This window comes from Guillardia theta (assembly GCF_000315625.1).
Source record: "Guillardia theta CCMP2712 unplaced genomic scaffold GUITHscaffold_5, whole genome shotgun sequence".
NCBI lineage: Eukaryota > Cryptophyceae > Pyrenomonadales > Geminigeraceae > Guillardia > Guillardia theta.
The window spans coordinates 471,264-497,025 of record NW_005434669.1 but is presented as its reverse complement, the minus strand read 5'-3'; the positions used below and the strand labels follow the sequence as shown (position 1 = coordinate 497,025).

At 51.0% G+C, this 25,762-nt stretch overlaps 8 protein-coding genes across 8 annotated transcripts; 4 read left to right on the top strand and 4 right to left on the bottom strand.

Annotated features, from left to right (window-relative positions):
* Positions 1-140: 140 nt before the first annotated feature.
* Positions 141-3,122, bottom strand: GUITHDRAFT_100649 (hypothetical protein; the record flags this gene model as incomplete). Its single annotated transcript, XM_005840594.1, has 21 exons — positions 141-273; positions 317-451; positions 508-536; positions 588-607; positions 654-726; positions 778-846; positions 897-962; positions 1,012-1,067; positions 1,116-1,162; positions 1,217-1,263; positions 1,312-1,360; positions 1,415-1,477; positions 1,521-1,591; positions 1,642-1,698; positions 1,751-1,806; positions 1,851-1,915; positions 1,981-2,015; positions 2,281-2,336; positions 2,385-2,452; positions 2,499-2,563; positions 2,619-3,122. 21 exons carry the CDS (start codon positions 3,120-3,122, stop codon positions 141-143), a joined length of 1,764 nt encoding a protein of 587 aa, XP_005840651.1.
* A 482-nt stretch (positions 3,123-3,604) lies between these two features.
* GUITHDRAFT_132758 (hypothetical protein) lies at positions 3,605-6,130 on the top strand (the record flags this gene model as incomplete). Its single annotated transcript, XM_005840593.1, has 3 exons — positions 3,605-3,672; positions 3,715-4,916; positions 4,980-6,130. The coding sequence occupies 3 exons, from the start codon at positions 3,605-3,607 to the stop codon at positions 6,128-6,130; spliced, it is 2,421 nt and encodes an 806-aa protein (XP_005840650.1).
* A 16-nt stretch (positions 6,131-6,146) lies between these two features.
* On the bottom strand, positions 6,147-8,833 carry GUITHDRAFT_160897 (hypothetical protein). Its single transcript, XM_005840592.1, has 6 exons — positions 8,506-8,833; positions 6,866-8,441; positions 6,597-6,813; positions 6,499-6,554; positions 6,274-6,449; positions 6,147-6,222 (listed from the first exon to the last, which is right to left on the bottom strand). Exons 1-6 carry the CDS (start codon positions 8,617-8,619, stop codon positions 6,205-6,207), a joined length of 2,157 nt encoding a protein of 718 aa, XP_005840649.1. The 5' UTR covers positions 8,620-8,833; the 3' UTR covers positions 6,147-6,204.
* A 537-nt stretch (positions 8,834-9,370) lies between these two features.
* On the top strand, positions 9,371-11,153 carry GUITHDRAFT_132756 (hypothetical protein; the record flags this gene model as incomplete). The annotated part of the gene is made up of 11 exons (XM_005840591.1): positions 9,371-9,616; positions 9,678-9,862; positions 9,916-10,100; positions 10,158-10,265; positions 10,316-10,433; positions 10,489-10,627; positions 10,674-10,721; positions 10,782-10,879; positions 10,927-10,972; positions 11,035-11,079; positions 11,121-11,153. The coding sequence occupies 11 exons, from the start codon at positions 9,371-9,373 to the stop codon at positions 11,151-11,153; spliced, it is 1,251 nt and encodes a 416-aa protein (XP_005840648.1).
* Positions 11,154-12,941: 1,788 nt separating this feature from the next.
* GUITHDRAFT_64224 (hypothetical protein) lies at positions 12,942-13,620 on the bottom strand (the record flags this gene model as incomplete). The annotated part of the gene is made up of 7 exons (XM_005840590.1): positions 12,942-12,992; positions 13,038-13,082; positions 13,127-13,180; positions 13,236-13,318; positions 13,417-13,459; positions 13,506-13,547; positions 13,594-13,620. Coding segments are annotated over 7 exons (345 nt in total), but the record flags the coding sequence as incomplete, so codon positions are not given.
* A 1,101-nt stretch (positions 13,621-14,721) lies between these two features.
* On the top strand, positions 14,722-15,268 carry GUITHDRAFT_100644 (hypothetical protein; the record flags this gene model as incomplete). The annotated part of the gene is made up of 5 exons (XM_005840589.1): positions 14,722-14,847; positions 14,898-14,963; positions 15,010-15,076; positions 15,129-15,176; positions 15,228-15,268. The coding sequence occupies 5 exons, from the start codon at positions 14,722-14,724 to the stop codon at positions 15,266-15,268; spliced, it is 348 nt and encodes a 115-aa protein (XP_005840646.1).
* Positions 15,269-15,394: 126 nt separating this feature from the next.
* On the bottom strand, positions 15,395-22,707 carry GUITHDRAFT_132754 (hypothetical protein; the record flags this gene model as incomplete). Its single annotated transcript, XM_005840588.1, has 10 exons — positions 15,395-16,021; positions 16,065-16,426; positions 16,470-16,656; positions 16,733-17,608; positions 17,714-18,015; positions 18,070-18,255; positions 18,391-19,759; positions 19,835-19,881; positions 20,023-21,655; positions 21,700-22,707. The coding sequence occupies 10 exons, from the start codon at positions 22,705-22,707 to the stop codon at positions 15,395-15,397; spliced, it is 6,597 nt and encodes a 2,198-aa protein (XP_005840645.1).
* Positions 22,708-22,833: 126 nt separating this feature from the next.
* Positions 22,834-23,626, top strand: GUITHDRAFT_100642 (hypothetical protein; the record flags this gene model as incomplete). The annotated part of the gene is made up of 5 exons (XM_005840587.1): positions 22,834-23,112; positions 23,162-23,217; positions 23,269-23,323; positions 23,371-23,435; positions 23,488-23,626. The coding sequence occupies 5 exons, from the start codon at positions 22,834-22,836 to the stop codon at positions 23,624-23,626; spliced, it is 594 nt and encodes a 197-aa protein (XP_005840644.1).
* Positions 23,627-25,762: the final 2,136 nt, after the last annotated feature.

Below are 25,762 nucleotides of genomic sequence, written 5' to 3'. Positions count from 1 at the left end.
CTTGCCTCCGGCAAGAACTAAATGATTGTTCAAATTCGATGAATAAATGTCTACTGATGTAGCTGTTATTGCTCATGGTCTCGTTTTTTTGTCTTGAATGCCACCAGATAAAAATTTTCATTTACTGATTTCATCTGCGATCAAATGAGATCGTTGGGAAGTACAAAGTTTGTCATACCATCATATTCGGCGACCGCTTTGCCGTCTTGCTTTGATGTAATGATAACACGCTTTTTCCCTCCCGCGACAACGAATTTCAACACAAAGTTTTCGCTACCAACAGTTCAGAGCATGATGATTTCTATCGTCTACTCACCTCGCCCAAGGGTAGTCGAGCTGGAATCCTTGTCCCATCCGCCAGAGCACCTGCCTCTCGTCAGCCTCCAAGTCAACTGGACGCAGCAGTTGGAACTTGTTTGGTCTTGGTGTCCACGATCTCTTCTGGCCAACCCTACGACACGTCAACACTGCCCTTGCGATGGTAGACTTCTACTCACATCAACGAACCCTTTCAATTGTACATAACCATCCTTGTACTGTCAGGTAGCAGGTGTGAACGAACAATGGCGGAGACGGACAGCTTTCACCTCGAAGAACTCTCTCTGCACTGCAAGGTTTGGTCAGCACCTCCCATCGTGTCACTCGTCTCTTACTTGGGGCCTCAGGGTCAATGAACGCCTGGATCTCTTCCCTCCATTTGATCTCCCGAATGATCTCGTTGAGGGCCTGGCATCACTGTCTCAACCTCTGGAACTCGCTTCCACCAGCCTGGGTTACATCCTGCTCCGTCTTGCCACGTTTGAAGAGCCTCCGTTCAAGGTCGTGCCACCCGCACACCTCTGTCCACTGAACAGGGGGGTTTCAGTGCCTCCAGGGTTCGCTCGCAGGAGGAGAACCTTTCGTAGCGCTTGGATGCTGGACGCTTCACCGATCACTTGTTGCGGGCAAGGTAGGCCGAGTATCTTGGGAACAAACAATGAGCGCTGCTCGTCTCGAATGAACACAGCCGACCTTCCTTGCTTCTGTGTTTGACAGACAGAAGAACTTGTTGTACCCAGACACACAGCCTACAAAATGAACACATGAAACTCAGATTATACAAGCTTCAAGGTCACCAGCTAATCCATATTCAACCCGGAGTGCCTGTGGGCCCCTTGAATATCTGCGTTTCCCGTCAGAAGGCGAAGGTTAAGGATCAAAGTCTCATAGGCTACACCGGAGCAAACCACCGAGCATGAAGAATCCTTGGGGCGTGAGGAAGATCTAAAACATTTCATAAGATTGAATCGAAGCCCGAATCATCAAAGAAACCTCGCAAAGGTTGTAAATGTTACTGAATACCACGTAAGGCCCCATCGCTCTGAAGCGTTCAAACGATTATTCGAGTCTGAGCAAGATCTCCAGCTGTATTCACCGAACTCTCCAGTATCCTTCTTTATCAGGAATCTCGTCAGAATAAATCGGCGTGCCATATTGCCTTGACCCTCGTCAGAATGCTGCACATGAACAGTGTGATGTACGATGGCCTGATGTAGGTTGTGTTGAAGAGGTCTCCGTCATTCATGCGGTCCTGCTTTGGTATCCATCCAACCTGAGCCAGGGAATGTGAACAACATCCAAACAAGGAAAGACAAAACCAACCTCCGAATAGAAGATTTCTTTGGACAACGGAACAGCTCCCGTAGGCACGCATGGCTTCTATCGGAGGACATCTCGGTCAAGGCACACGACCACACGAATCGATCCAAACCGCGTCGCCAAGAAGATAGTGATCTGCTCCACCCATCGCCTCTATCCATCCCAAACCTAAACGCTGATGATTAGGAAGGTACCAAAAGTTGTCATTACACCTGTGTTGTTCCTCATGTAAGAGAAAATATCTTCACATTCCATGCTAACAATAAGTGGAGCAGTTCTATTTAGACCAAGCGTATCGAAGACAAAGTGTAAGTCGGAGCAGATAAAATCATGCGATCTTACTCGAACAAGCCTCCATCTTCCATGATCTCGGTGACCTGAGAGGATTTGAGATGCAATCACAACTACTGAGAAGATGATCATGGACCTGATGTCGAGGCGTAGGTCGCACATTGTAACGACCACAAGATCCAATAAATATTTCAATTTCTGTCTCCCACCTATCGCAAGCATCACATTTTCAACTGTAGTTTCCTCTTCTTCTGCCTCTAACCTCCTGTGGCGCAGACAAATTGTATCGTATCCAAGAGGATTTTTCCCCTAAAAACAATCATTTCGTAATCTTTAGGGAGACAAACTGACTTTAAACATGTCCCAAGAATCGAATGCAGTCTCAGACGCTTGCATCATGTCGGCATCTAACAAATCAGCTCAAACGACGACTGCGCAGAAACATTCGATGCTACCGAAGCGGTCAAAGTCTGCCTGCTCTGGGACGGGTATTTCAAAAATACCACACCTCTCGTAAATGACTCTAAATAAGAACAATTAGCGAACAAGCAAGCAGTCAAGGGATCTACCTTTCAGGTTCAGGCTTGCTGACTGTGTAGTTGCTCAGGTCGTCGCTGTCCGTCGAGTCCGTGGTCTGAACAACAACTCGATCAGTGATACCAGAGGTGATTTGCTATGAGGAATGGAACCTTCAACCTGAAGCCTTTCTCCGGAGGATCCTCAGGCGGATCTGCAGGAAGATATCCTAGGAATTCTTCGTGCAACTTGTTGACAATCTTCCTGTATTTTTCTGCTTTATGCTCTGTCGGATCCTCCAAACGCTGCTGGTATTTGATCAAACGGCCAAACAACTCGAATTTATCCAAAGTAGGAGCCCGATTCTTACTTGTCATGTAATCAGTGAATAGTCTGTAACGTTTAGCTTCGTCGTTCGTTTCACCAGCCTTCTTGATGTATTCTTCAAACAATTGAATTTGACGGTCGTGCTCTAATGACATCTTTGTGTCTTCTGCTTGCAGGATTGGGTTGCTAAAGACACTTGTCGTTCCAGCCATCGAGATGTTCTTCTCAAGATCATTGAAAAACCGCTCGGACTCCTCTTTCTTGTCGATTTCTGCCAGCTCTGTCTCATTCATGGAGCGCCTCTGGAACAGCATGTCATCCAGATTGCCTTCTGAGGAGCTGTACTCCATCGAGAATGACGATTCAGATCCTCCTCGAAGTCTCAAAGGGAGGCTCATCCCTGTCAGTAAGAATCCTCCAGCTCTGTTCTGCTGACTTTGCTGCAGGAAACACAGGATCAAGAGCGACAGTGAAGGCGTGAATACACCAGAGGTTCTCATCGTGCAAGGGACGAGGTTTCTTCGCCGTCCTTGGTCTTTCTCTACCTTGTCTTCCTGATGATCAGCAGCCTGCCTGCCTCCTTCTTGCTGTCTCTTGTCTTCTCCTCAACCCTCCTCACACCATGTTCCCGTCGGCCGCATCGAACTGAGAATCAAGTCGGGGATGAGGGGGGTTTCACGAGATGGGATGAGGGCTTTGTTCCGCTGGGGTCGAGCCCAGCGCAATGGAGCGATACGATGGGGCGCTGCGGTTGATCGCTCATGCTGAAGACCTGGAGAAAGAGAGGAAGGCAGAGGAAGCAGCACAAGAGTATCTGCAGGCAGTGGATGCCATGCTAAGGCTGCTTCAGAGTGAACGGAGTGACGATATAGCTAACCTCATCAAGAAGCATTGTTCGCGGTGGGTTTTGTTCCATCTGGTTGAGAATGATTTTCCTGTCAGGTTGATGGATAAGGCGCAGCAGCTCAAAGAGCTGCCGAGTGAGCGCGCAGCTCATGCCAAGAAAGAAGCTGTCAGGCTCGAGAATGCTGCCAAAGAAGCCGAGAAGAATTTGAGGTTCTCGCAGGCAGCCAAGTGCTTTGCCGATGCTGCAGCTGCATTTAAACAGCTGCGACTGAAGTCCAGCGGACAATTGAAAGAATGGGCAGGACGACAAGCCATTGCGATGATAGAAAAAGCCGAAAAGTACACGACGAATGCGAAGGCTGCCATGTCAAACGTTCCCCGACGGGCCAGTGAAGATGATTGTGTCCTGGGATTACCTCACGTACCTGGGAAAGCTGATACAACTCCGGAAGAGGCAAAACAACCGAATCTCTATGAAAATCCGGCGGCCACTGCTGGTGTGCCTGAGAGCCTTACTTCTTCTTTCGTTCAAGGAAGGTCGAACAAAACCAAAGAGGAGGAGCTTGTCATTCGGCAGGGGAGCAAGATAAATGGCAAAATTTATGAGCCGATGTACGTGAATGATACAGATTACTCAAACTTCTCAGGTGACATCTTTAAGGATCCAGCTGGTTTGCCACCTCTTTCACAGAAGCAGAAGAAGGAAGGTGCTGTCTGGGCAAGAATTTCTCAAATCTACTCGAATCCCGTGGTGATCAAGCAATTCACGTACGAGAATATCACGCAGACTTTGGTAGGAGATTGTTCGTTTGTGTCTTCTCTTGCCGTATGTGCTAGCTGGGAAAGGAGGTATGGAAGAACCTTGATCAGCAGAAACATCTATCCGCAGAAGAACAACGTCCCTGTCATAAGCCCTTCAGGAAAGTACATGATCAAGATGTATTTGAATGGAGCTGTGAGGAAAATTGTCATCGACGATTATCTTCCAGTGGTTCAGAGCATGCCGCCTCAGCTATTGTGCAGCTATTCACGGATCGGCGAGGAAGCATGGCTACCCTTATACGAGAAGGCATACATGAAACTACATGGAGGGTACGACTTTCCAGGCTCGACCAGCAGCATCGATCTGCACGCCCTCTGCGGATGGATTCCTGAGACATTCCATTTGAAAGAAGACAGCAAGTCCAGGAGCGATCCGGAAGAGGCCTGGCGGCGGTTGGAGCAGGGGCAGAAGAAGGGGACTGCACTTTTCACCATGGGGACCAAGTCACTCTCGGCTGACGAAGAGGAGCGATCAGGTATTGCACAACATCCAAGTTTCTCGACGCAGTTCTTGCTCTCCTTACCTTTGCCTTGTTCAGGACTTGCAAGCCAGCATGCGTATGCTGTGCTGGAAGTAGTCATGGCCGGAGGAAGGAGACTGGTGAAGCTTATGAACCCGTGGAGGAGGATGAGATGGCGGGGAGAGTTCTCGCCGCACGACGAAACAAACTGGACGCCAGCACTGCGAGCTGCACTAAAATACGATCTTGACTCAGAACTGCTTGAGGATAACGGAGTTTTCTGGATCTCGTGGGAAGCGGTCCAAAATTTCTTTAGTTCAATTCACTGCAGCTGGAGTCCAGCTCGATTCAAGTATCGAAGGAATGTACATGGAAGCTATCAGAACGTGAAGAATCAGCGGAGATGTTTGGATGACAATCCTCAATACCTGCTGCATGTCAGAGCGTCCACCGATACCATGGTCTGGGTCCTGCTTGACAGGCATTACTTGGACACCAACGACGAGCCCCACATCGCGTTGCACGTCTATCAAGGAAACAGGAGGGTGTACTATCCTGTCAATCCTCTCATTCACTCCGTGTACAACAACAACCCACACTTCCTCATCCGGCTCAACTGCCGCCAGGGAGAGAACACGTTCGTCCTTGTGGTCTCCATGTACGACGAGGGGGCCAAGATGAATTTCACGCTCACGTCATACTCGGCAGACCCCTCGGCCATCACTCCGGTGCTGGACTGCCCTAAGATAGAAGTCAAGAGAAGCAGTTTCTCCAAGGTCTTCAGACATAACTGGGCTGAGGAATCGGCAGGCGGCAGCATCAACACCGACAAGTTCGACATGAACCCCATGTTTCGGATCGACAGTCAGCACACCCAGCGCATCTTCATCAAGATCCGCCCGTCAGGAAACTCATCGGTGCACGTCGGGATGCACTTGTTTGTATCTGGAGACCGCGTGCGTCGGAGTGAGGCTCAGGAGATGACGAGTCTCGATGGAGAGACCCAGTATCGCTCGGAGTGCATATGGCGGGAGTATCAGATTGCTGAGGGCAGCTACACCCTGGCCGTGGCAACCTTTGAAGTCGGCTATGTCGGAGAATTTTTGGTAACGATAAAGGCGGAGAATGAAGTCAGGATCGCCAAGTTGCCACCATTCAGAGCCGCGCCTGCTGTGGAACCAGCGGGTGAGGAAAATTCACCAAAAGCAAATGACGGAGAAGCAACTTGAGGGGGAGGAACGTGAAGACATGTACATTTCTTTGTGATTTAGTAACAAACATAAGCTAGAGGACAATTCCACTTTCATGCTTCACGACTGTCCTGTAAGTAGATCATCAAACAAGGGCTCTTTTCACCAAATCTTTCACATACCTCTAAGCTGGAGTTGCCTTCCTCAATCTCGGAGGACAGTTCGATTCCTCCATCAGCCCATTGAATTCCATCTTTGTCTTGCGAGAAGTTCTCGTGAGGGGCTTTGAAGGAGGCACTTTGACTCGAAAACGCAAGGTGCTCTCCTTGTGGATGCTTTGACTTCCCCTGTTTCGAAGCTGCAAGCATGCGATCAGTTGAGTAGAATACAACTATAGATACGCCCACCTTCGCGCACTAAAGCGTCAAAGAACCTAACGTAGTTCACACCCCCTCTGAATTCCCTGGCAATACAGTCACGCATGAATGTACCAAGCAAGGTGCACCTGTCTTGTACTTTTGTGAGCTTGACCAACTCCATGATGTCGTTCTCCGAGAATCCAGTGAGCTTGGGAGATATTATCTCCATGAACTCCTCGAGACTGATCACTCCCTCGCTGTCTTTGTCTGCCTCTACGCATTTCTCCCTGTATTCCTGCAGTTCATGCTCCGAGACTCTTCTCAGGAACCTCACAGCGACAGGCTCCTTCTGAAACATGGCAGCTACACGGAAACATTCAGACGATCAAGACCATCTCGAGTCATTTCTGCTTACCTGTTGCCTGATCGTCGGTATCCATGAGCCTTTCTGTGAATTTGTCCATGGAGATGAGTTCAAACTTTCTCGTCTGTGCTTCAACGACAGCTCCAACGTAGAAGTCTGACTTGGAGTAGTACTTGGTCTTGGTTCCAAAGGTTCCTGGCTTCTTTAGCTTCATCCTTTCCAAGAACTTTCCAGAGAACATGCCTGTATTTCTTCCATCCCCACTCGTCTCCCATATAGAGATGGTGTCGTCGGCAAGGTAGAAGGAAATGATGAAAGTCCTTATCTTCTCCTCTGGTCTGTCCGATACCCACTTGGCTTCGAACCGGAGAACTTTTCCGGCATATTTCTTGTACTTGGCCATGTCTTTGTGGATCGGCTTAGGCCGCAGCATCCTGCAGTTCTGCATGGAATCCTCCTCAGCTCCAATGCCGTTGGAGGGAGGAGTTGGGAGGCGAGGCAGGGGAACAGTCTGCTCAGAAATATCGATTGAGGTCATGACCTCCCCGAACTGCTCTTGATAGAAGTCCCTTGTGAACTTGTCGCAATCGTATATAAGAATGTCTTTCCCAAGAATGTTCACTTTGGCGCCTACAAAAAGGTCGTTTACAGCAAGGCAATCTTCAATCTTCAGCGACTTCATCGCATCGAGGTTTGTTGGTTCTCTAGGAACTCTCTGTCGGGCAAGGAATCTGGACTTTTTGCCGCTAGCTGAACCCTCAAACTCTTGAATGTCGATGGTAAAATCGGACAAGTAGAATCTCACAGCGAGAAAGTGTCTCAACCCAAACAAGTTGTAGCGATCATCCCAAATTGCATAGAATCGCAAAACTTGTCGATCATACGTGAGGAATCTATGCTTCACTTCTTCGACTTGCATCAAATCCTTTTGAATTCTTCTCTGTTTCGCCATCTCGTAATCTCTTCGCTTTTTCATCTCGGCCATTTCCCGGATTTCATATGGGTCCTCAGGAGCTTGAAGAGGAGGGTCCATTTCAATTCCTTGCTCTATATACCATGACCTTGTAAATTCATCGCAATCTATCAAATGGATATGCTTCGCTCTCATCGTGATTTCAGCTCCAATGAAAAGATCTTTCCAAGAATAATTTTCTGATCCATCTTCCTTTGAGACTTGTTGTCTTCGCATGATACAGCCTTGATTCAAGCCGCTGTTCTCTTGTCTGGGCTCCATGATCATGAACGAGTCGTCTATGAGATAATAAAGAAGAATACACTTGTGTACTATCAAGCGATCCGGCCCTGTCAAAAGGGACATCTCATCCTTGAACCAAGCTCGAAATCGCAGTATGGTTTTATCCAAGACAACATAGTTTGGCAGCTTTGGAGGTTTGTTGAGGTAAGATATCATGTTTCGTTGGGAGTGTGTCAGCCTCGAGCTCATGGAAGAATCGATGAAGGTGCATGGCGCTGTCCACGCTCGCATTCCAGATGAACTAGACCAACCAGGTTTGAGGCCACGTCTGGTGGCTCCGGAGTCTCTCTTGTTCGCGACGACTGGGTCCTTCCTATCGATGGAAAAGCCATTGGTGTAGGAGAGCGTCGACCCCCTTGAAAATCTCTGATTCTGACACATCAAACACAACTCAATTCAAAAGAAAAAGACTTCAATCAAGACAATTCCCACTCACCGGCAAGTTGAAGTTCAAGGTATTTCCTGGCAAGAATGGGACTTGCGCATTGGTCGCGATAAAGCTCAAGTTTGCATGTGAGGAACTCGAAATTTGGCCTCGAGAGCTGCTCATGCTTGTCGGAGTTACGAATCTGGTGATTCACCAGGCTGTTGAGGAGGCCCTCGCAAGGATCTCAGTGCTTGAGTCTCTTCAGTGATAGAAGCTTTGCTTGCAGAGTAACAAGTTAGAGGTGATGAGATTCTGTTACACTCGCGGGTTTCGAGGGCACAGCGACTTACAAGCTCCTGCCATGCGGTCGGGCGTCAGGCGGCGACGTCTAACGGCTGCGTGGGAGAATGAAGGGGATGCGGGACAACCTGGTCCTGCTCACCGTCTCAAGGCGAGGCAATACTATCGGTGCAGTGATCCGTAGGTCCGGCGCCCGCCGGGCCCGGGCCGCCTGCCGCTCGACGGCCGCGCCAGGCCGCAGTCCGAGGCTGAGGCCCCCACGAGGCAGCCCCCCTGAATGCCCCTGGCCTCTGAGCGGCAGCGGACAGTACTCCTGATTGTCCTCGTACTGATTTTTAACTTAACTTTGAGTAAATGAGAGACCCTGTGACTCAGCGCGGCCCCAACTTCCGGACGGTTAGCCCGCACCGGCAGCCTGCCACCTCGGAGTGGTGAAACGTGGACCGTACTCCGGTCTCGACCGTCGGACGGCGTTCAATGCGGCTTCCAACTGAGTCCCAGAAAAGTTTACTCAAAGTTAAGTTAAAAATCAGTACGAGGACAAGACCCGCGTGAACCAGTACCCGTCTTCCTCCCGAGAAAAAGGGGGGTGTTGCACCCCTGCCTTCGATTGTTTTCCACACGGCCTCCAATTATGGCGGTGAGAGCGGCAGTGCTGGCGTGCGCGATCTCTGCAGCCTCTTGCTTCCATGCGCCAGTGGTTTTGAGTGGATCCTCCCTCAAGTCCAACGCTCTGCTCAGATCTCCGATGGTCACGGCAGTGGGGAGAAGAAGCACATTCTGTGCTCCTCGGATGAGCGACATGAGCGACATGACCATTGAGATGTTGAAGCGTGTCGAAAAGACCTTGGGAGAGCTTCCAGAGACCGAACTCATTCGGGTATGTCTTGGTTCTTGTCAAACTGGGCACTCCGCACATTTAACTCTGCGTGTAGTTGCAGACAGTTTGCGCAAAGGTTGCTGCGAAAGTGGCAACATTGAGAACAGGATCCAAGTCTTCAGCAACTGCTACTGCAGCAACCCAGACGCAGATCTTCGACAGTGATGAAGATAGTGACAAGTACTATGGAATCGGAGAATCTTCTTCAAAGGATTTGGAAGATAGTCTTCCAACCTTGGAACAACGGTATTCACTTGTGAGCAGCAGAACTTGAAACTCATCCTCATTTTTGCGATCAGAAGGGCCGCAAGGCCCACGCAAGCTAGTCTGCCGAAAACTCAAGCAGCACCATCACCACCACCAGCACCAGCAGCTTCAACACCTACTCCTGTCAAACGCGCCGGGTCCACCGAAGCAACTTCAGGAAGCAGGTCTAAGTACCTTGACATTAAGCCTATTGACAACGTTAAGACTGCAACTGACGGTCAGTGAGCCCGAATCTTATTTATCATATGACCTGATCATGCACTATTTCTTGCAGAGTCAGTTGTCGATGATGATGAATGGACAAAGGAGTATGTCAAGACCTTCGGAAGCAAACCAAATCTTGATCCCCTCATTGATGATGAGACCCCAAGGCCACCTCCAAGTACTTGCGCTCCTGACTATGCTCCGTTGTGCTCACGTTCTCCTGTGCAGGGGCAGGAGAAATTGATGGATTTGCAAAGATCAGACTGGTGCAAGCAAATGCCAAGTCTTATCCGACACCTCAGGACTACATGGATGCTTTGAACGCTGCGATCTTCGAGTGGAAAGCGTGAGTGCGCTTGAGTTGCTGGCATCGACATAGAGATCACCTGTTGCTTTTTCAGAGAGCGTTCAAAAAGAGGGGAGCTGGCAGGAGCCGTTGTCTCGGATCGTTACATTGACCAACTCAATTCGGTGAAGGGAGGTTCAAGTGCAATGCTGGATAGCGTTTCTGCAAGAAAGTTCACGCTTGATAGCATGCTCGTAAGACATTGTGTGATACGAAAAAGAAGGTGATGGTGGTGAATAGGTCGAGGAGAAAGGGGTCGATTCCAACGGCAACGAGCGGGGAGTTCTTGTGTTTACCTCTGTACATTTCTACTCGTGCAGCAATGCTTGAAGCTAATGCGGATGTAAGGTGGACGCTCCTGGAAGCATGGGAATGGCAGGAGTGCAAGTTGGCGATGCCCTCTTGGAAGTCAATGGTGCTGAAGTCCAAAGCTATGCCGATTTGAGGTAAATGCTCTGCAACCTGATCCGTCTAGATTCTGATCAATCCGAAGGACCGCCATGTCGAAAATCCATTCGACCGGCGAACTGTCTGCTGAGGTCTGTCAGTTGTGATACGCTAAATTCAATTATGTGACATTAATTCTTCCCTTCTTTATCAGGTTGTCATACAGAGACAGGGCAAGCCAACACCAGAAAGGATTCGGGTTAGCTCCAAGTAATTTTGTTGATGTACTCAATCAAACAGAATCTCAAATTGTGCATCACTGAGCTTAAGTGAATCATGGGGCCGCCGCTGCCGGGAACTTCATTTGTCATGACTCTCATTCGCCGCCGGGCAGCGGCGGCTGTGCCGGGAGTCGAGTCCGGCGAAGTCACCCCCGAGTCGGCCCGGCCGAACTTTCCGAGCCTCCGATGTGAGTCAGCGGTAGCCGTTGTCAGAGGGGGTGCCACGACCGCGGCGTCCGACGGTACGGTCACCGGGGTCCGGACGGGTGCGGCGCCGGGCCGCTCAGTCACGGTGGCGCCAGCCGCCTGGCTCAGTTCCGGTGCCAGGCTCCGAGCTCACTGAGTCATATGATAGGGCCGGGGGGCCGCTGCCGGCGGACCGGGCGGCCGTTCCCGCCCCCCCGGCCGCCGGTAGCAGTGGCCCGGGCGGACTCCCGACGAGCCGGCCGGCACAGTGTCAACGTGGCGGCACGCCGCCGGGCGCCGGCGGCTCAGTGGGAGTCACTGGCGGGCCCGGCGGGCCGGGCCGCCGGGTCCCGGCGATGGTATCATTACGCCGGGAGAGCTTCCTTACGGTCACGGTGAGGAGGCCCAGGTCAAATCGTAGGGGTGAAGATACGGGGGGATGAGGGGGTGATGGGTGATAGACCACCGAGATGGAGGTGGTTTGGGCAACAGGAAACTGAGAGCAAAGCAAGGAGGGATACTAGAACACCTTGTACTACGTTGATGATGTTGAACCTAATCACACCTTATCGCCCTTTGGAACAAGTTCATCTTAGCATCCATCATGCTGTCTGTATGTTGAACTCTCGCAAACAGAAAAAACATGGCTTCTTTGCGTTTTGCCGGTAGACTGGCCCGAGCTTTGCATTGTAGTTTTGCCAGTCATACCAACAAGGCAGGCTGGCAAAACTGACCAAAAGATTCATTCGATGTTGAGGCACTTGAAACGCTCAACCTGTACTGAATGCAGAATGCAATCAATCGACATTTTCGAGATTTGATTAGAATTTTTCAGATGTCTGCAGATCCAACTGGGGCAGCGGCTGATGGGACTGGAATACAGCGAAGTGGTTCATTCAAGGGAAGTGAGTCTTCCTTCAATCAAGGGGCTGAAATGTTGGGCTCAGATTCAACCTTGTTGACTTCTAATCAACGTTTTAGGACTGAAGAGCAAAAGCGTGTTATGAAATGGGCCAGGGTCGTGATCGTCTTTATTCTAGTATATTTCTGAAGCTTTTAATTTCCCATTTACCTTTCATTTCAGATCTTTTTCGTCATATGCTCTCTGTTTGATAAGGTTCGAATCGTCATATGTGCATGTGGGATGATCAAAAACGGGTCGAAAACGAATTGATTTTCCTCTACAGTACAACTCATAAGCATCGGAATGCTGTCATGCGTATGGGATGAGGAGTCTTACGTGGCCTCATCTGATGCCGGAATACGACAGCGCATTCGAAATATTTGTTGTCAGGTGGACGAGTTACTGTACAGCCATTTGCTAATGCATTGCTTTTGTGATAGGCTTTCACGATTTGTCTACCCGTGGGTCTTGGAATTTGGTTGTTCTATTTGCTTTCACAATCAGGATCAGGGTGAGTTTTGCTTGCTTGCAGCAGATTTTTATAAGCGCGGTCGCAGGCCATCTCTCGATAGTTTTTACACACCTCCGCCTTCAACTCCTACAAGTGGTTAGCAGATGCTAAGAGCAAAACTGTAGATGAGAGTTCCGGTGGACCAGTTAAAACCATCGATTGTGTTTAAACGAGATTCTAAATCTTTACAGGAAGTATCAATAATAAAGTCTTTGTGAAACGTAAATTTGATCCCGTTACTAATCTGTTCCTACGGACATTTTCTTCATAATTCTCTGCATGACTGAGTCCTTCATTCTTTGTAAGTTGAATGGAAAAACTTGAGCACAGATTACCTTTGAAGGATCGTAGGGATTATCTTTCGAAGGGATCTCCAAGACCTTGAAGCTAAAGATCAGAGCACGAATGAAACTTGAGAAATCACCGTCGGTATCATGCTTTCATAATCGTCCAGCAGGTAGCGGATACTGTCGGCAGCCTAGCAGCAACGATGTGAACACGCGCTACAGAAGCTGAAGGTATCCATTGAATACCGATTGGGTGATGAGGATCACGGCAACATCATCACGCGCAGTGAAGGCCTTGAAAGCTTCCTCGATCTGATTGACAGGAGTTTCTGTGCCGACACCCAATCAGAAAATATGTATCGTGAACAACACTCCGCATGACAGATGCGACATCAAGATTCCAATCTAAAGAGATGAAAGATATTACTGTTGTTCACGACGAGGAAGTTCGAGTTCTTCTTAGAATCAATCTGTTCGTCCATTCAGATGGTTTGCCAAAAAGACATATTTACCGACCTCCCCTACTCCCGCAAGCAAGAATCCTACGATAGCAAGTGTCTTAAGACGTAATCAACACAATCATTTCGTGAAAAATACCTGTCACAGTATCCTCGTCGCCAATCACGCAAATCAATGCTTCCCTCTTGCGGGCAAAAGCTGCCACATCGGATTTAGGTGGAAGGTTACAACAACACTTCGAGATGCAACTATCCGGAAAGATACAAAACTGCACAAGAATGGGCACAATAATGCTGACTTCAGAGACAATACTGGATCAAATACCTGCTTTCTTGTCCCCCATGAACCTTTCTATGAAAAAAAGCGTGTTAGGCTCAAACAGTAAGTTAAAGTCGAAGACAAGAAAATGAACCACCACCATGACAGAGTCATTATATCAAATCTGCTACAGGAAAACAATGCAAGATCGATCAGTTTCAACAAAAGTTGCAAGGATCACTATTTGTCACGATTAATTGCTGGGGAATGTGAGCAACGTGCAATCAGCAATGCACAAGTGCCGTGACCGATTGTTCACATTACTTGAATTTTAAGTGATGATAATTAAACATGAACTTTATGCTATCAACTGTATGCACAGCAAGAACAGCACAAGAAGCCATCAACAAGCAGCACTGTCGCGTCTTCATCCATTTCGGACATTACCTTGTAGGCGCCGCGGAGACTATGGCAGGGTAGGGTTGAAAAATCTGGTGGGTAGGGTACTACCCCTACCTTGATTTTTCACACAAATGTTTTAAATCGAGGGGTAAAAATCTTGCTTCAAAACTTTCATCGTAGGGTAGGTGGCCATGGAGTTTCTAACAGGTGGGGGTGGGGTTACTTGAAAAAAAAATCTACGACGCCTGAAAACAAGCCCGCCCGAGCGTTAAATTAGAGAAAGGCAGCTCCTTCACCATGACGCAAGTTGTCTCGTTGTTTGTTGCGCTGCTGTCCTTCGCACAATCTCTAGCTTGTTCCTGAGGCGCACCGCACTTGCTTTGTAGGGCAAGGTTTCCCGCCAATGTGAGTTTGTGGTGGTAGTTCATGGAAGGGAACAGAGAGCGGGGAAGACGAGCAAGAAGGAGAGAACGTGGCAAAGGAGAGTTAAAGTGTCGAAAAGGGACAACAAGACGACATGAAAGTCTTTAGGTTTGGTTGTAACCATTTGATCATTGTCATATCGAATGTGGGAACAAATTTAGCAAGGAAAGTTGACGATTTGACTGACCCCATGCAAGCAATGCCACAGGAGAAGAGGAAGAAAACTGAGGAGGAAGTCGCCGGAGAAGATGAAACGGAAGCGAATCCGGAAGGTTTGAAGTTGAGGAAGGACTCAGCTGGAAATTTCTGGGCAGAGGTATGGCACTTCACAACAAGAATCAGCCTTCGGTTAACCTGTGAATCTAGCTGTCCGACCCCAAAGAAAAGAGAGGAGGGAAGACCCAAAAGAGGATAACTGTCAACAAATTTAAGGTCCTCGAATCAATTCACCACAATCATGATGATTTTTGCTTTTTAGGGGAATGTAAATATCCACCTGAGGGAATATTATGAGAAAGACGGGGATTTTCTTCCTGGGAAAGCCGGTGGGAACGAGTTCAAATATGGTATGAGACTATCCGCTGAAGTCGAGCAAAGGTATTGCATTGAGTCAAGAACAATGGAAACTGGCCATTTCTCTGGCGGGTAAGCGAGGACCAGTTTCAAGTACCTTGAGTCCTCATTGTTGTGTTTCAGAGCAAGTGAAGGAAGCGGTGAAGGCACTAGAAAAAGAATGATATTCCCGACCTTACTTCGAATACCAAGTGAGCTTAATAAGGGTCTGATACGATGCATGCTCGATGCTTTTGCCAACACGTTTCAACATTGATTACATTAAAAACAAGTGAAAACATTGATTACATTCAATCGCTGTCCGAGCTTGAATCTTCCAACTCTTCCTCTATGGCTTTTGCCAACTTTTGAATCTCTTTCTGGCAAGCCTCCTTTTCAGCTGTCATGGCCGCAGCTCTCATCGCAAGATTCTCTTGCTCCATGGCAAGTATGGGCTCATTGGGGATCAACTCGTCCTCGACCGCCAGTCGACGCCGCATGTACTCGTTCTTCTGCCGCTCAGCTCGGATGTCAACTTGAGCATTGAGGATCTTCATCTTGAGCGAGTTGAGATAGTTCAGCGTGACCTCAACCCTCCCAGACGCGTCATAGGCCTGAGCAAACAGGTCGTGGAAGGAGTCGTTCAAGGACGCGACCTGCTGCTTCAGTTTGACATTCACTCGTCGCTCGAGCAGATGCGCGTGAGGATGGAGACTGTGGAGGCCACGATGGTGAAGGATGTCTGCGAGCAAATCCTTCTCCTCTGCTCGGAGTGCTTGGAAGGAAGACTTCTGCTCGCCGTCAGTCTCCCAGGCCGATCGAATCGGCTTGAAGAGCTTGAGGTCTTGCTCAGTTGGGATGCTCGATTCGTGTTCAAGGGGCTGTGATTGAGGCTGATCCCCCATCAACCCCTTCTCTCCTTTGATCTGCTGCTCACCCTGATCAACAGAACAAACACATTCGACAATAGCAGGGGATCACGTTTTCAGCTCCCAGTGCTTCCCGTCGCTCCCTCGGCATTTCTTCGCCCATGACGACGTGGCCAGATTCAAAAGGGAACTCATGGTACGTGAAGAGAGCCGAGGCTTGCACGCGCTGCCTCAGTCTCGAAATCCATCGCACCATGACGATGACGACAGCGATGAATCTTCCGAAGGCAGTCAGTTGGATCGAGAGGCGGGAAGCTGCAAACCTGGGGTCAAGCCGTTTCATCGCAAGTTCCTTGATCTTGTTAGAGAGTGAGTAAACCTCCTGAGGGAGGACAAACAGCTGATTGTTGTGAGAAAACGACACTGCTATGAAGGCAGCAGAGGACAAGCTCGCTACGACGAGGAGAACGGGGCCTGAGCAAGCAATCACAAGGGGATTTACCGGTGAAGGCTGTACCTTGTTGGGAGTGATCGACTGATCGAGCTGTTGACATCTGCATTGAAGTCGCTGAAGAAGTCAGAATGCAGAGAGCGGTGACGGCATGGAGGCACGACTCCAGGATGTTGTATCTGTTGTCCTTGAAGGGACGGAAATAGTTGGATGCAAACATGGAGATTGCGCTGATCACGAGGGCGACCGTGACCTGCGCCAATGCAGAGACAGGAGTGAACAAACAAGAAGGATAGGAGGAAGAAAGTCACTGAAAGACGATCATTCACCTGCAGATATCCGTAGCTAGTCAGAAAGACCGCTGCCGAGACGTAGCCGATGCGGCGGAGGAGGACAGTGAAGTACCACCACCAGTACTTGTCCTCATACGCGAGATAGAAATCGGAGAACCGCAGCAAGACGTCTGGATCCTGGAGCTCAGCTTCGAGAAAGGAGTAACTGAGAGAGCGCATGATGAAGGATGGGAAGAGGACGGCATGGCACAGGGCTGTGAGCGAGCCGATGGCGAGCAGGCCTACGTGCTGCGGCGTCCAACATTGCACGTCGGGGATGGCCTCCAGGCTCGAGCGCTGGTCCGTGAGCTTTCGGCACCTGAAGAGCTGCAGGCTGTTGGCGAGCGAGACGACGAGCAGCATGTCGTAGAGAACGAGCCCAAGCCGGAGGTGCTGCCCGCTGACTGAGCTCCTCCACTTGGTGTATGTGACGTTCAAGTCCTTCCGCTGCCCCCCTGTCCCTGTCTTGTCGTGTTCCTTCGATCCTGCTGGCTTCTCGCTCCCAAGGGCTCCGCCTTCGTTCGCTGTCTCCTCCACTTCCTCTCCTTCCTTGTACGTGGCCCGCGCGTCACGGGACGCGCTGATGAGCATGATCGAGTGCCAGGAGATCGGCCAGATGCCCTCCAGCTCTGCTCCCTGCTGCAGCTTGCGCAGTACCCACCGACGTTGGATCTCAAAGGAGAAGAGGAGGAGAGTAACGAGCATAGGAGGCAGCGGAGCAAGCAAGCACCTCTGTGCGACAGAGGACAGCTGCAAGCCGTAACATGCCCACGGAAGGAAGTTGAAGTTGAGATTGAAGAGGGAGAGCGAGCTCGCCAGGAACTTGGTGACGGCAGGCATCGGCCAAGCGAAGTAGGTGAGCATGTTGAAACACTGCAAGCAAGTCAACGGAAGCTTTCAGTCATGAAATCATCAACACGTTCACCAAGTGCGTCAGAGGGACGGCAAGCAACAGGTACAAGAATCGGCTGCACTCACCTGTCCCCATTCGAGTACCAGGAGATGCTCAGTTCGTCTCTTGATGAAAAGTTTGACAAGCTGAGCAAAGACAGTGAAGACAAAAATGACGGCGAAGAAGAAGAGAGCCGCTGGCTCTCCCGTGCATATTTCACAGCTCTCATCGAAACTTCTAAAAGCTCCATCGGCGCAGGCTGTACAGAACCTTCCCTGGTATCCTTCCTTGCACTGCGAGTTGTCCATCATCACGTGCGAGTAGTTCCTCGAAGCGAGTCTGCAGTCTCCTCCCTGCATCAGCCCTGGCAACGTTCGGTAGCCCAAGTCTGGTGAAGGAACAGACTCAGATGTTCTCTACTTACCCTCCTCCCTCCTCCCACCTGAGTCAGCGTATCGTTCCAGACCGGCGCAGTTGTCTCTCAAGGCCCTGTAGTTGCACTCGGTGATGTCTGCTGCTGTTCCGTTGATCCACAACTTGGTGTCTGACCAGAAGCCTGCGCGACTTAGCGGAGCGTTCCTTCCTCCTCCACAGAACATCCCGCGAGGACAGGGAAGGCAAGGCTGACCTGAGGAGGCGTCAGGAGGAGAGAAACTTTGAAAGGCTAAAGAAGAGGAGGACAAGAAAGAGGATGTTGAAGATGGAGACGTTGTGTGTAGCAGATTCAGGATGAATTCGATGACAGTGGAGAAATGAGCAGCACCTGTACACCCTCCGACGTTGAAAGATCCAATGGTACACTGACAATCAGTTGCATTTGCAGCGGTGAGACTCATCGTCTTGGTCCTGACGGGGCAGGAAGAGCAGGAGGTTCTGCCCTGTGCCTGGTTAAAGGAGACTGACCCACAAGAGAAGCAGGACGTCGCGCGATCTACTGGCATCATCCTCCCATACCCGCACTCCTTACACCTCCAGGCTCCCGGTTGATCGGAGAAAGTGCCAGGAGGGCAGGGAGAGCAGGAGGAGGAGGAGAGGCGAGAGGAGAACATTCCTGGAGGGCAGGGGGCGCAGGATGCACTCTTGGCTGAGGGTTGAAACGTGCCTTGCGGGCAGGAAACGCATACAGCTTGCAAGCCACTTCCTACCTGGTACGTTCCTCTCTCACAGTCCCGGCAGACGCTGCCTCCGAGGGGAATCATCCTGCCCGGTTGGCAGAAGACGTTGAAGAGGACGAGGCCGTCGAGGAAGCGATCTTGCTGCGTGTCGGTGAAGCGATAGCGGAAGCTGTCGACGTTGGGGCCAGCGGCAAGGCCGTAGGAGGAGAAAAAAAAGAGCTGGGGATCAAGGAGAAGTGTGTTGGCTGTCAACTGGTCACCAGCCGAGCCCGTCAGGACTCCAACCCTGGTGCTCTGGAGGAGGAGGAGAGAAGAACTGTTGAGCTGTGCTGCCAGTCCCCGAAGGTCCACAGAGACCCTCCCTCCTTCCTCCACATCCACCACAAGGTCTGGCAGCTTCACCTGGCGTACGTAAGGTGGGATTGGAAAGGAGGAGGAGGAGGAGGACTCAGCATCGAGCTGCCCGTCAGACACAATGATCGACAGGCCTTCCCCTCCCTGAAAGTTCTCCTCCGGTACATAAAAGACCTTCCCTCCCCGTAGCTGCTGCGGAATGCTGCCATGGAAGCCACTGACGAAGACTTGCGATGAGGCCCTGAGGTAGGATGGAACCTCTCCGACAGCACTGAGCGACCACGCGCCGCACGTTACGAGCCGCAGGGAGGTAGCCGGCAGCTCGAGTGGAGGGAGGAGGATGCGGAACACTTCGGGAAGCTGCATGACCTCCTCTGCCACCCCCACCCAGACTTGCACCCACTCGCTGCTGTTGGGCACGACACTCCACGTCTCCTCCATCTCTCTCTGCCTCTCGTGGGAAGCAGTGAGGTCGAAGCGAGTAGGGGGCGAGGAGGAGCCTCTGCTGTACAGCACAGAGGTGCGATCCTTATGCCGAAGGTCGTGGATGACGTCCCAGTCCACGTCCTCGCTCCTCACAAAGAGCCTGATGGGAGAGGAGAGCGGAAGCAGAGCATGAAGCTCGAGCTCAGAGACGTAGGTGACCCTCTGCAACCTGATCTCCTGCAAACGGACTTCAGGAGGAGGAGGAGGAGGAGGAGGAGGAGGAGGAGGAGGAGGAGAGCAAGAGTGATATACCAGCCCTTCCACTCCTGATGTCCCGCATTGCTCCTCCAACGACAGAGCTGTAAAACCATATCAGCACTTCTTTCCTCTCTTCTTCTCCTCTATTCACGGTTATCTCCCCCATCTGAAACCATTCCCCTGCCCTCCTCGCCCTCCCTCCTCTTTTCCTATATTTCCCTCCTCAATGTAGAACAGCTCACTTGGATCTCGGTTCCTCCTCCTGATCACCCTTGCTCCTTGAGGAACAGCTGCTGTTCCTAGCATGTAGGTCTGAGTGAGGGGAATCGACCGCTCGAGCCCCGCCACTTCCTCTACCAGGCCTCCCATCCTCGAGCTGTTCCTCTTGGAGGGGTTGAAAACCTTCCCTCCACGAGGAAATGCGCTGATGCGGAAGAAGAGCGCGTCCCCGTCGGGGTCGCTGGAGCTGTAAGAGATGGTCATCGTCCTGTCCTCGCCGCCTCCCGGCTCCATCCCCAGCTGTGACGGGAAGGGAGCTCGATTGATCGGGGTCCCTTGCACAGAGACGAAGGCGCTGCGGGAGAATGAAGAGACGTTGAAATGGTCGGAGCTCTTGGCCCTCCCCGGCCTCTCGATCTTGAAGGAGAAGTTGGAGGTGAAGGGGACGAACGCGGCCTGCGACTGGACTTTGACAAGGAAGAGCTCGTCCTGCAGTCCGTCTGAGAGTGGAGGTCCCTTGAAGGAGCAGACCGGCGGGCCGGGGAGGGAGTAGAACACATCCGAGTTGAGTGGAAGGGACGCGCAGGTGGTGCCTGTGTCTCCGATGGCCGTGGCAAGGCGGGAGGGTATTGTGGAAACAGAGCCAAGAGAACAGTTCGCTGAGGACGAGTACTTGAGAGCGTCCTCGAGCTCCTGCCTCCTGCAGGTGTCGGTGCAGTTGATGCAGAGATTCGTCGCGGCACAGTTGGAAGAGCAGCACGCAAGAGGATCCGTACAAGCGCCCCAGGTGAGGAAGTAGCTCGGGAACTCGAGCATGGAGAGGAAGAGGAAGTCCAGGTCCTTTCGTTCGTAGTCGATCCAGGAGAGCTGAACGGGAGCAACGATGCCCTGCTGGATGGAGATGCTCTGGTTGACCGGGATGGGGAGTGTCATAGGGCGGACAACATACTGTGTAGTGATCCAAGGAGGAGGGTTGTCGGGGTCGATCATAGCTTCAGGGATGAACTGAACGTCGGAGATGCGGATCATGAAGGTGTCTGCTCTTGTGTCGATCTTCACGAGCTCTCCCTGGTCGTTCCATCGCATCACGTTGGGCTGCCCGAGGTCCACTGGCTCGTACCACACTTGCATCTTTGGGCTGAGGATGAGCGGCTTCGTCCTGCCATCCCCCCTGTCGATGATGGTGGAGGGGTTCTCAGAGTCGTCACTCTGCCAGAGGTTGCCAAGGGTAGGGAGGGTCTCAACTCGAGCATAGAGCTTGCTCTTGTTTGTCTCGAAGTCCATCATCTTCAGGTCAATGAGCTGCCAGGACCCCAGAGGGACAACCACGTCCTCCACCTTGGCTCCCACCAGGGGAGCGTCGCTGGGGATTCGCATGGGAGAGGCAGCCTGCGAGCCGCCCCCAAGGAGCGCACTAGTCATGATGCGATTGAAGTCGTTCGGCACCTGAGAAGACCAGCGGTCGACGTCGTCCATGGTGTAGTAGAGCCAGAGGCTGAGGTTGCTCACTGAAAGGATCGAGGGGTAGGACAGCACCGTGTGTGAGTCAAGCTGCATCTCGATCTCTGACCGCACAGACTTATAGATTCTGAGTTCGTCCATCAGTCCCTCGAAGGATCTCGTGTGATCGAACGCGCCTCCTCTGCAGCTGCATCCCTGCCACCCCGCGTGAGCGACGTTATCATCCAGCCTGCACCTACCTTGGGGATTCCTTGGAGGAACGTCGGTTGTCGCTGCCGGTATTCGCCGGAGGACGTCACGATCTCCTCGAGCGCTTCCATCCTGTTGACGATGAGCAGTTGCTCATAGCTGCTCGAGTAGGCGGAGAAGGTGGACGCGGACTGTGCGCTTGCCCTCCAGAGCTGCCTGGCGCTTGTGTAGTTCACCGACCCGCTCTGTCCAAGGATGAGGTCGCCAGAAAAGGCGATTGGAGGGCCAACTGGCAACGTCGTCCTGTGTACTAACCTGCCATCGATGAACAGCTGGACAGTCCCGCTGATGTTCCACGTGACCCCGAGCTGATGCCATTTACCGTCATTCACGCTGAAGCCTGCTCCCTGCGTCACGTTGTTCCCGCGCACAACCCGCACATCATTCAGATCGCGGATCTCAAACTCAATGCCCGCGAAGGATATGAAAGAGAGCGGCACCTCCCCCTCCTTGCGGGCTCCCAGCGTCTTGATCCACATGCTCACTGTTATGGCTGACTCAGGGAAGTCTTGTATCGGAGTATAAACATGGTCGTCGGCGCCGTCAAACTTCAGACATTGGCCGGCGCCACCGCTGAAGGGCAAGTTGTTGCTTGCCTGGACCACTACCTTCACCCAGCAAGGGTCTGAAACTTGAGCAGGCCCGCTTGAAGGAAGAATAAAGGACCTGTAGTAGAAGGTTGATAGCGGCCCATCCGCAGAAGCCTGCTTCGGGTATGGGCGGTAGTAGAGGGCGTTATACGCATTCACTGTGTAAGGCACGGAAGCAACCTTGGTGCCTTGTAGCAAACCCTTACTCTGCATGTACACTTGCTCGTATAAGTCCCCCATCTCTGGTAGAGTCTGGAGGATGAAAACCTCCTCCGAGGTCTTCTGGAACTGAACCACAACCCTCTGGTCTTGCGAGGAGATCAACGTCAAGTTCGAGCAGACAAGCGCGTTGCAACATGTGAGAACTGTCCCAGCCGTGACGGCAAGGAACAACAACACGCTCGCCATGGCCCATCCCTCGCCGCCTTCAACCGCTCCCTGATCTCATCGCACAGCCCATCAAACTTACTAGTGTCTTCTTTACTCAAAGTGTCAATTCGCCGAGGCGGGTTTGCAAAGTTGAATACCCTGAAAATGCAGGTCTTGCGCCTCATCTCGATTGCGGTCGGCATGGCTTACCTGTCCCCGAGCGAGGCCTTCATGGCTGCTCCTCACCTGCACCTGACGCGACCTCGACCCTCTGCATCCACATGCCCAGTCTCTCCAGTGCACCTGCAGAGGTCTTGCCGGGCTCGACCCGTTCCGATGGTGATGTCCGCAGAGGCTGTGCCGATCAAGGACGAGCAAGTTGAGAAGATCAACCTCTCGTTCATGCAGGGCCTGAAGATGCTGGAGGATGGCAAGTCGATTCAGGTGAGGACAAGGGGCGCGGCGAGATGCTCAAAGACAGCATGCATCTCAGGATTCTCTCTCTGGTTTCGTTTCGAACGTGGCAGACATGTACGAAATAGGGACGAGGTATCCGAAGTGCAATGATAGAATCTGAATCTCACAACCATCGCTCGGCAGTTTGTCAAATCTTGAAACCAATCTGCAAGAGCATGCGTCAAATCAGGAAGTGCAGGTAGGGTGAACAAGCAGGCATCATCAACGTTGAGATTTGCTCGAAAGGGTAAGCGGCAAGAGTTGAGAAGCAGGTTGCTAAGCATCATATACCTTGCCTCGGAAACAGCAGGGTATTGCTGGTTTGCTGCGGAGACTTTCAATGATGAGCCTGCATGTCTTCAGATATCCGAGGAAGCAACAAGCAGAGCTTGGAATTCCTGACGACTTCCGTTCATCCTACAGCAATTTTGTTCGCAACCTTGTGGTCTTGAGGAAGAACGGTGGCACTCTACAGGTTTCTGTGGTCTTGAAGCATCTTTGACTGCTAATGGTCGATGTATCTCAGTCTTTCGAAGAAGATTTGATCAAAGAAGGGGACAATGCTTCCTTACCCAGCGGACTGGTGGAGCTAACAAAAATTGTACTTTTGACTTTTGAGGTATCGCTTGCTGCTTGCTTTACCTGCTCTCTGATTTATTCTGGCGACTTGGCAGGTTCTCATCTCAAAGAAACAATAGCTAATTGCTGTGTGTTTCTAGCCTTCGCAATCGATAACAGAATGTTGACCGAGTTGTAATGAGGAATAGTGGCTAGTGGAACTACTTACTATACAGGGATATGGACAGATTCCAAATACATTTTAACGTGAGTTCAAGGAATCGGGGAAATCATCGTCTGAAACGATTGCAGCTCCCTTTTATAGGGTCTTGCTGATCAAAGGGTCCTGAAAATCACGAAGTTCTGGGCTGCCGACTAGCAGCCGGGCTGTCGAGAGTCAGTAAATAGTTTAAGATCCAAGAATTCTATTACCTCCCTAGCTTCCGTCGGAAAAGATCTTGATCCTGATTCACATACCTCTGAAAGGGCATCACAGGGTTCAAAGGAGGTACATCTGTTTCTTACCTTCTGCCATGGCTTGGTAGGCAAGGGGATCATACGTGGAACAAGGGTTGGAGACATAGATCCCGTAGAGATTCTCTTGGGAGAGGTAGACGAGAAAGAAAGTATATGCGACGGTGACGAGGGCTGTGACGAGGGCCGGAGATTTTGCTGCAACAAGTTCAGTTCCTTCTTCGTGATTGACAAGCTTACGGTACCAAAGGAGATGAAGGCGGAGACAAGGAGAGTTTTAGCGTGCTAGGACTGAACAAGGATAAGCTGCAGAACAGAACAGGCTCACAAGCCTCTTATTTGAAAACTAACCTGTTTGAGATGAGTGAATTATATATTCTTTCCGCTTGGGTCCTTGGTGTGAAGCGCATGGGAGGCTTCGGAAAAAAAGTTAGGGAGTTTGGATGTTGGAGATTATTCTTGCCTGAATCTCTTTAAGAGGTTTTCTGTCCGAATTTGCGAGCAAAACTTCCTTTCCACCTCTGGATGCAAGTCACACAAAGGAACGTTAGGGAGAATTCTTCCAACCTATGTTCATCCCACACGGAGGCATAGTATACACCGTCGAATTTTTCGAATTCGGAGCTCATTCGGATGCGCTCTCGCTCCACTATATACTTTCCAGGCGATATATTGCAATGCGACAACTCCTTTCTGTAACATATACTTAAGAGTAGAAGTCGCTTTCAATTACACTCACCGCTTGTCTCTGCTTCGGAATTTATGCTGACTGGGATGAAGCTTTAAAGGTTCATGGACGATAATGTCTCTATCTACATCCAGTCGATCAATAGGGCTCATGAAATCCTGCATTTGAGATCTGTCCCGCTCCCGTATGCGATAATTCTTGGCAAGAATCTGATTCACGAATCATCAGCAATCATCGTCTGTGCTGTCGTCAATAAGAGTTTTTACGTCATTCTTCAACTTGGTCCTTGCAAATCTATCTTCCTCCTGTCCAAAGAATGCATTATTAACGGGACGTAGGGCACAGAGACACGAGTTGAGGAACACGAGCTTATGGCAACTTGACAGACAAAATAAGACGATGGCAGTGACAGCTCAGGAGAACGATGAACAGCTGTCATGATACATACCGATGGAGTCGCTGCATCCATCTCATGCTTTCGTACCGCATACAGCGAATGCATTGATTCGGTGTTCACAAAGTCTCCACAAACAGGACTGTTTTGTGATGCGGACCCAAACCAGGGAGACAGCGGGGGCGGTGAAAAAAGGCGAAGCTAGCTGCAAGGAAACGAGAACTAGCAGGGACTAGATGGAGGAGGCGAGAGAGAAAGGGGCACGGATAAGGGAATGGAGGAAAGGAGAGGGGGAGGAAGAGAGTAGTGAGCGAGGGGGTGAGAACATGGGAAATATCAGGGTTGGTACAAAAGTACCATAGCACCCCCCCCCCCCCCCCCCCTCCAGGGGTAGAAATGAACAGAAAAGGGGGTAGTGATCAACAGAAAGGGGGGTAGTGATGAATAAAGATCTGAAGGGTAGGGGTAGTCTGGAATCTTGACGCCGGCGCCCGAGGAAGGTAGGTCAACGGCGGCAGAGACCC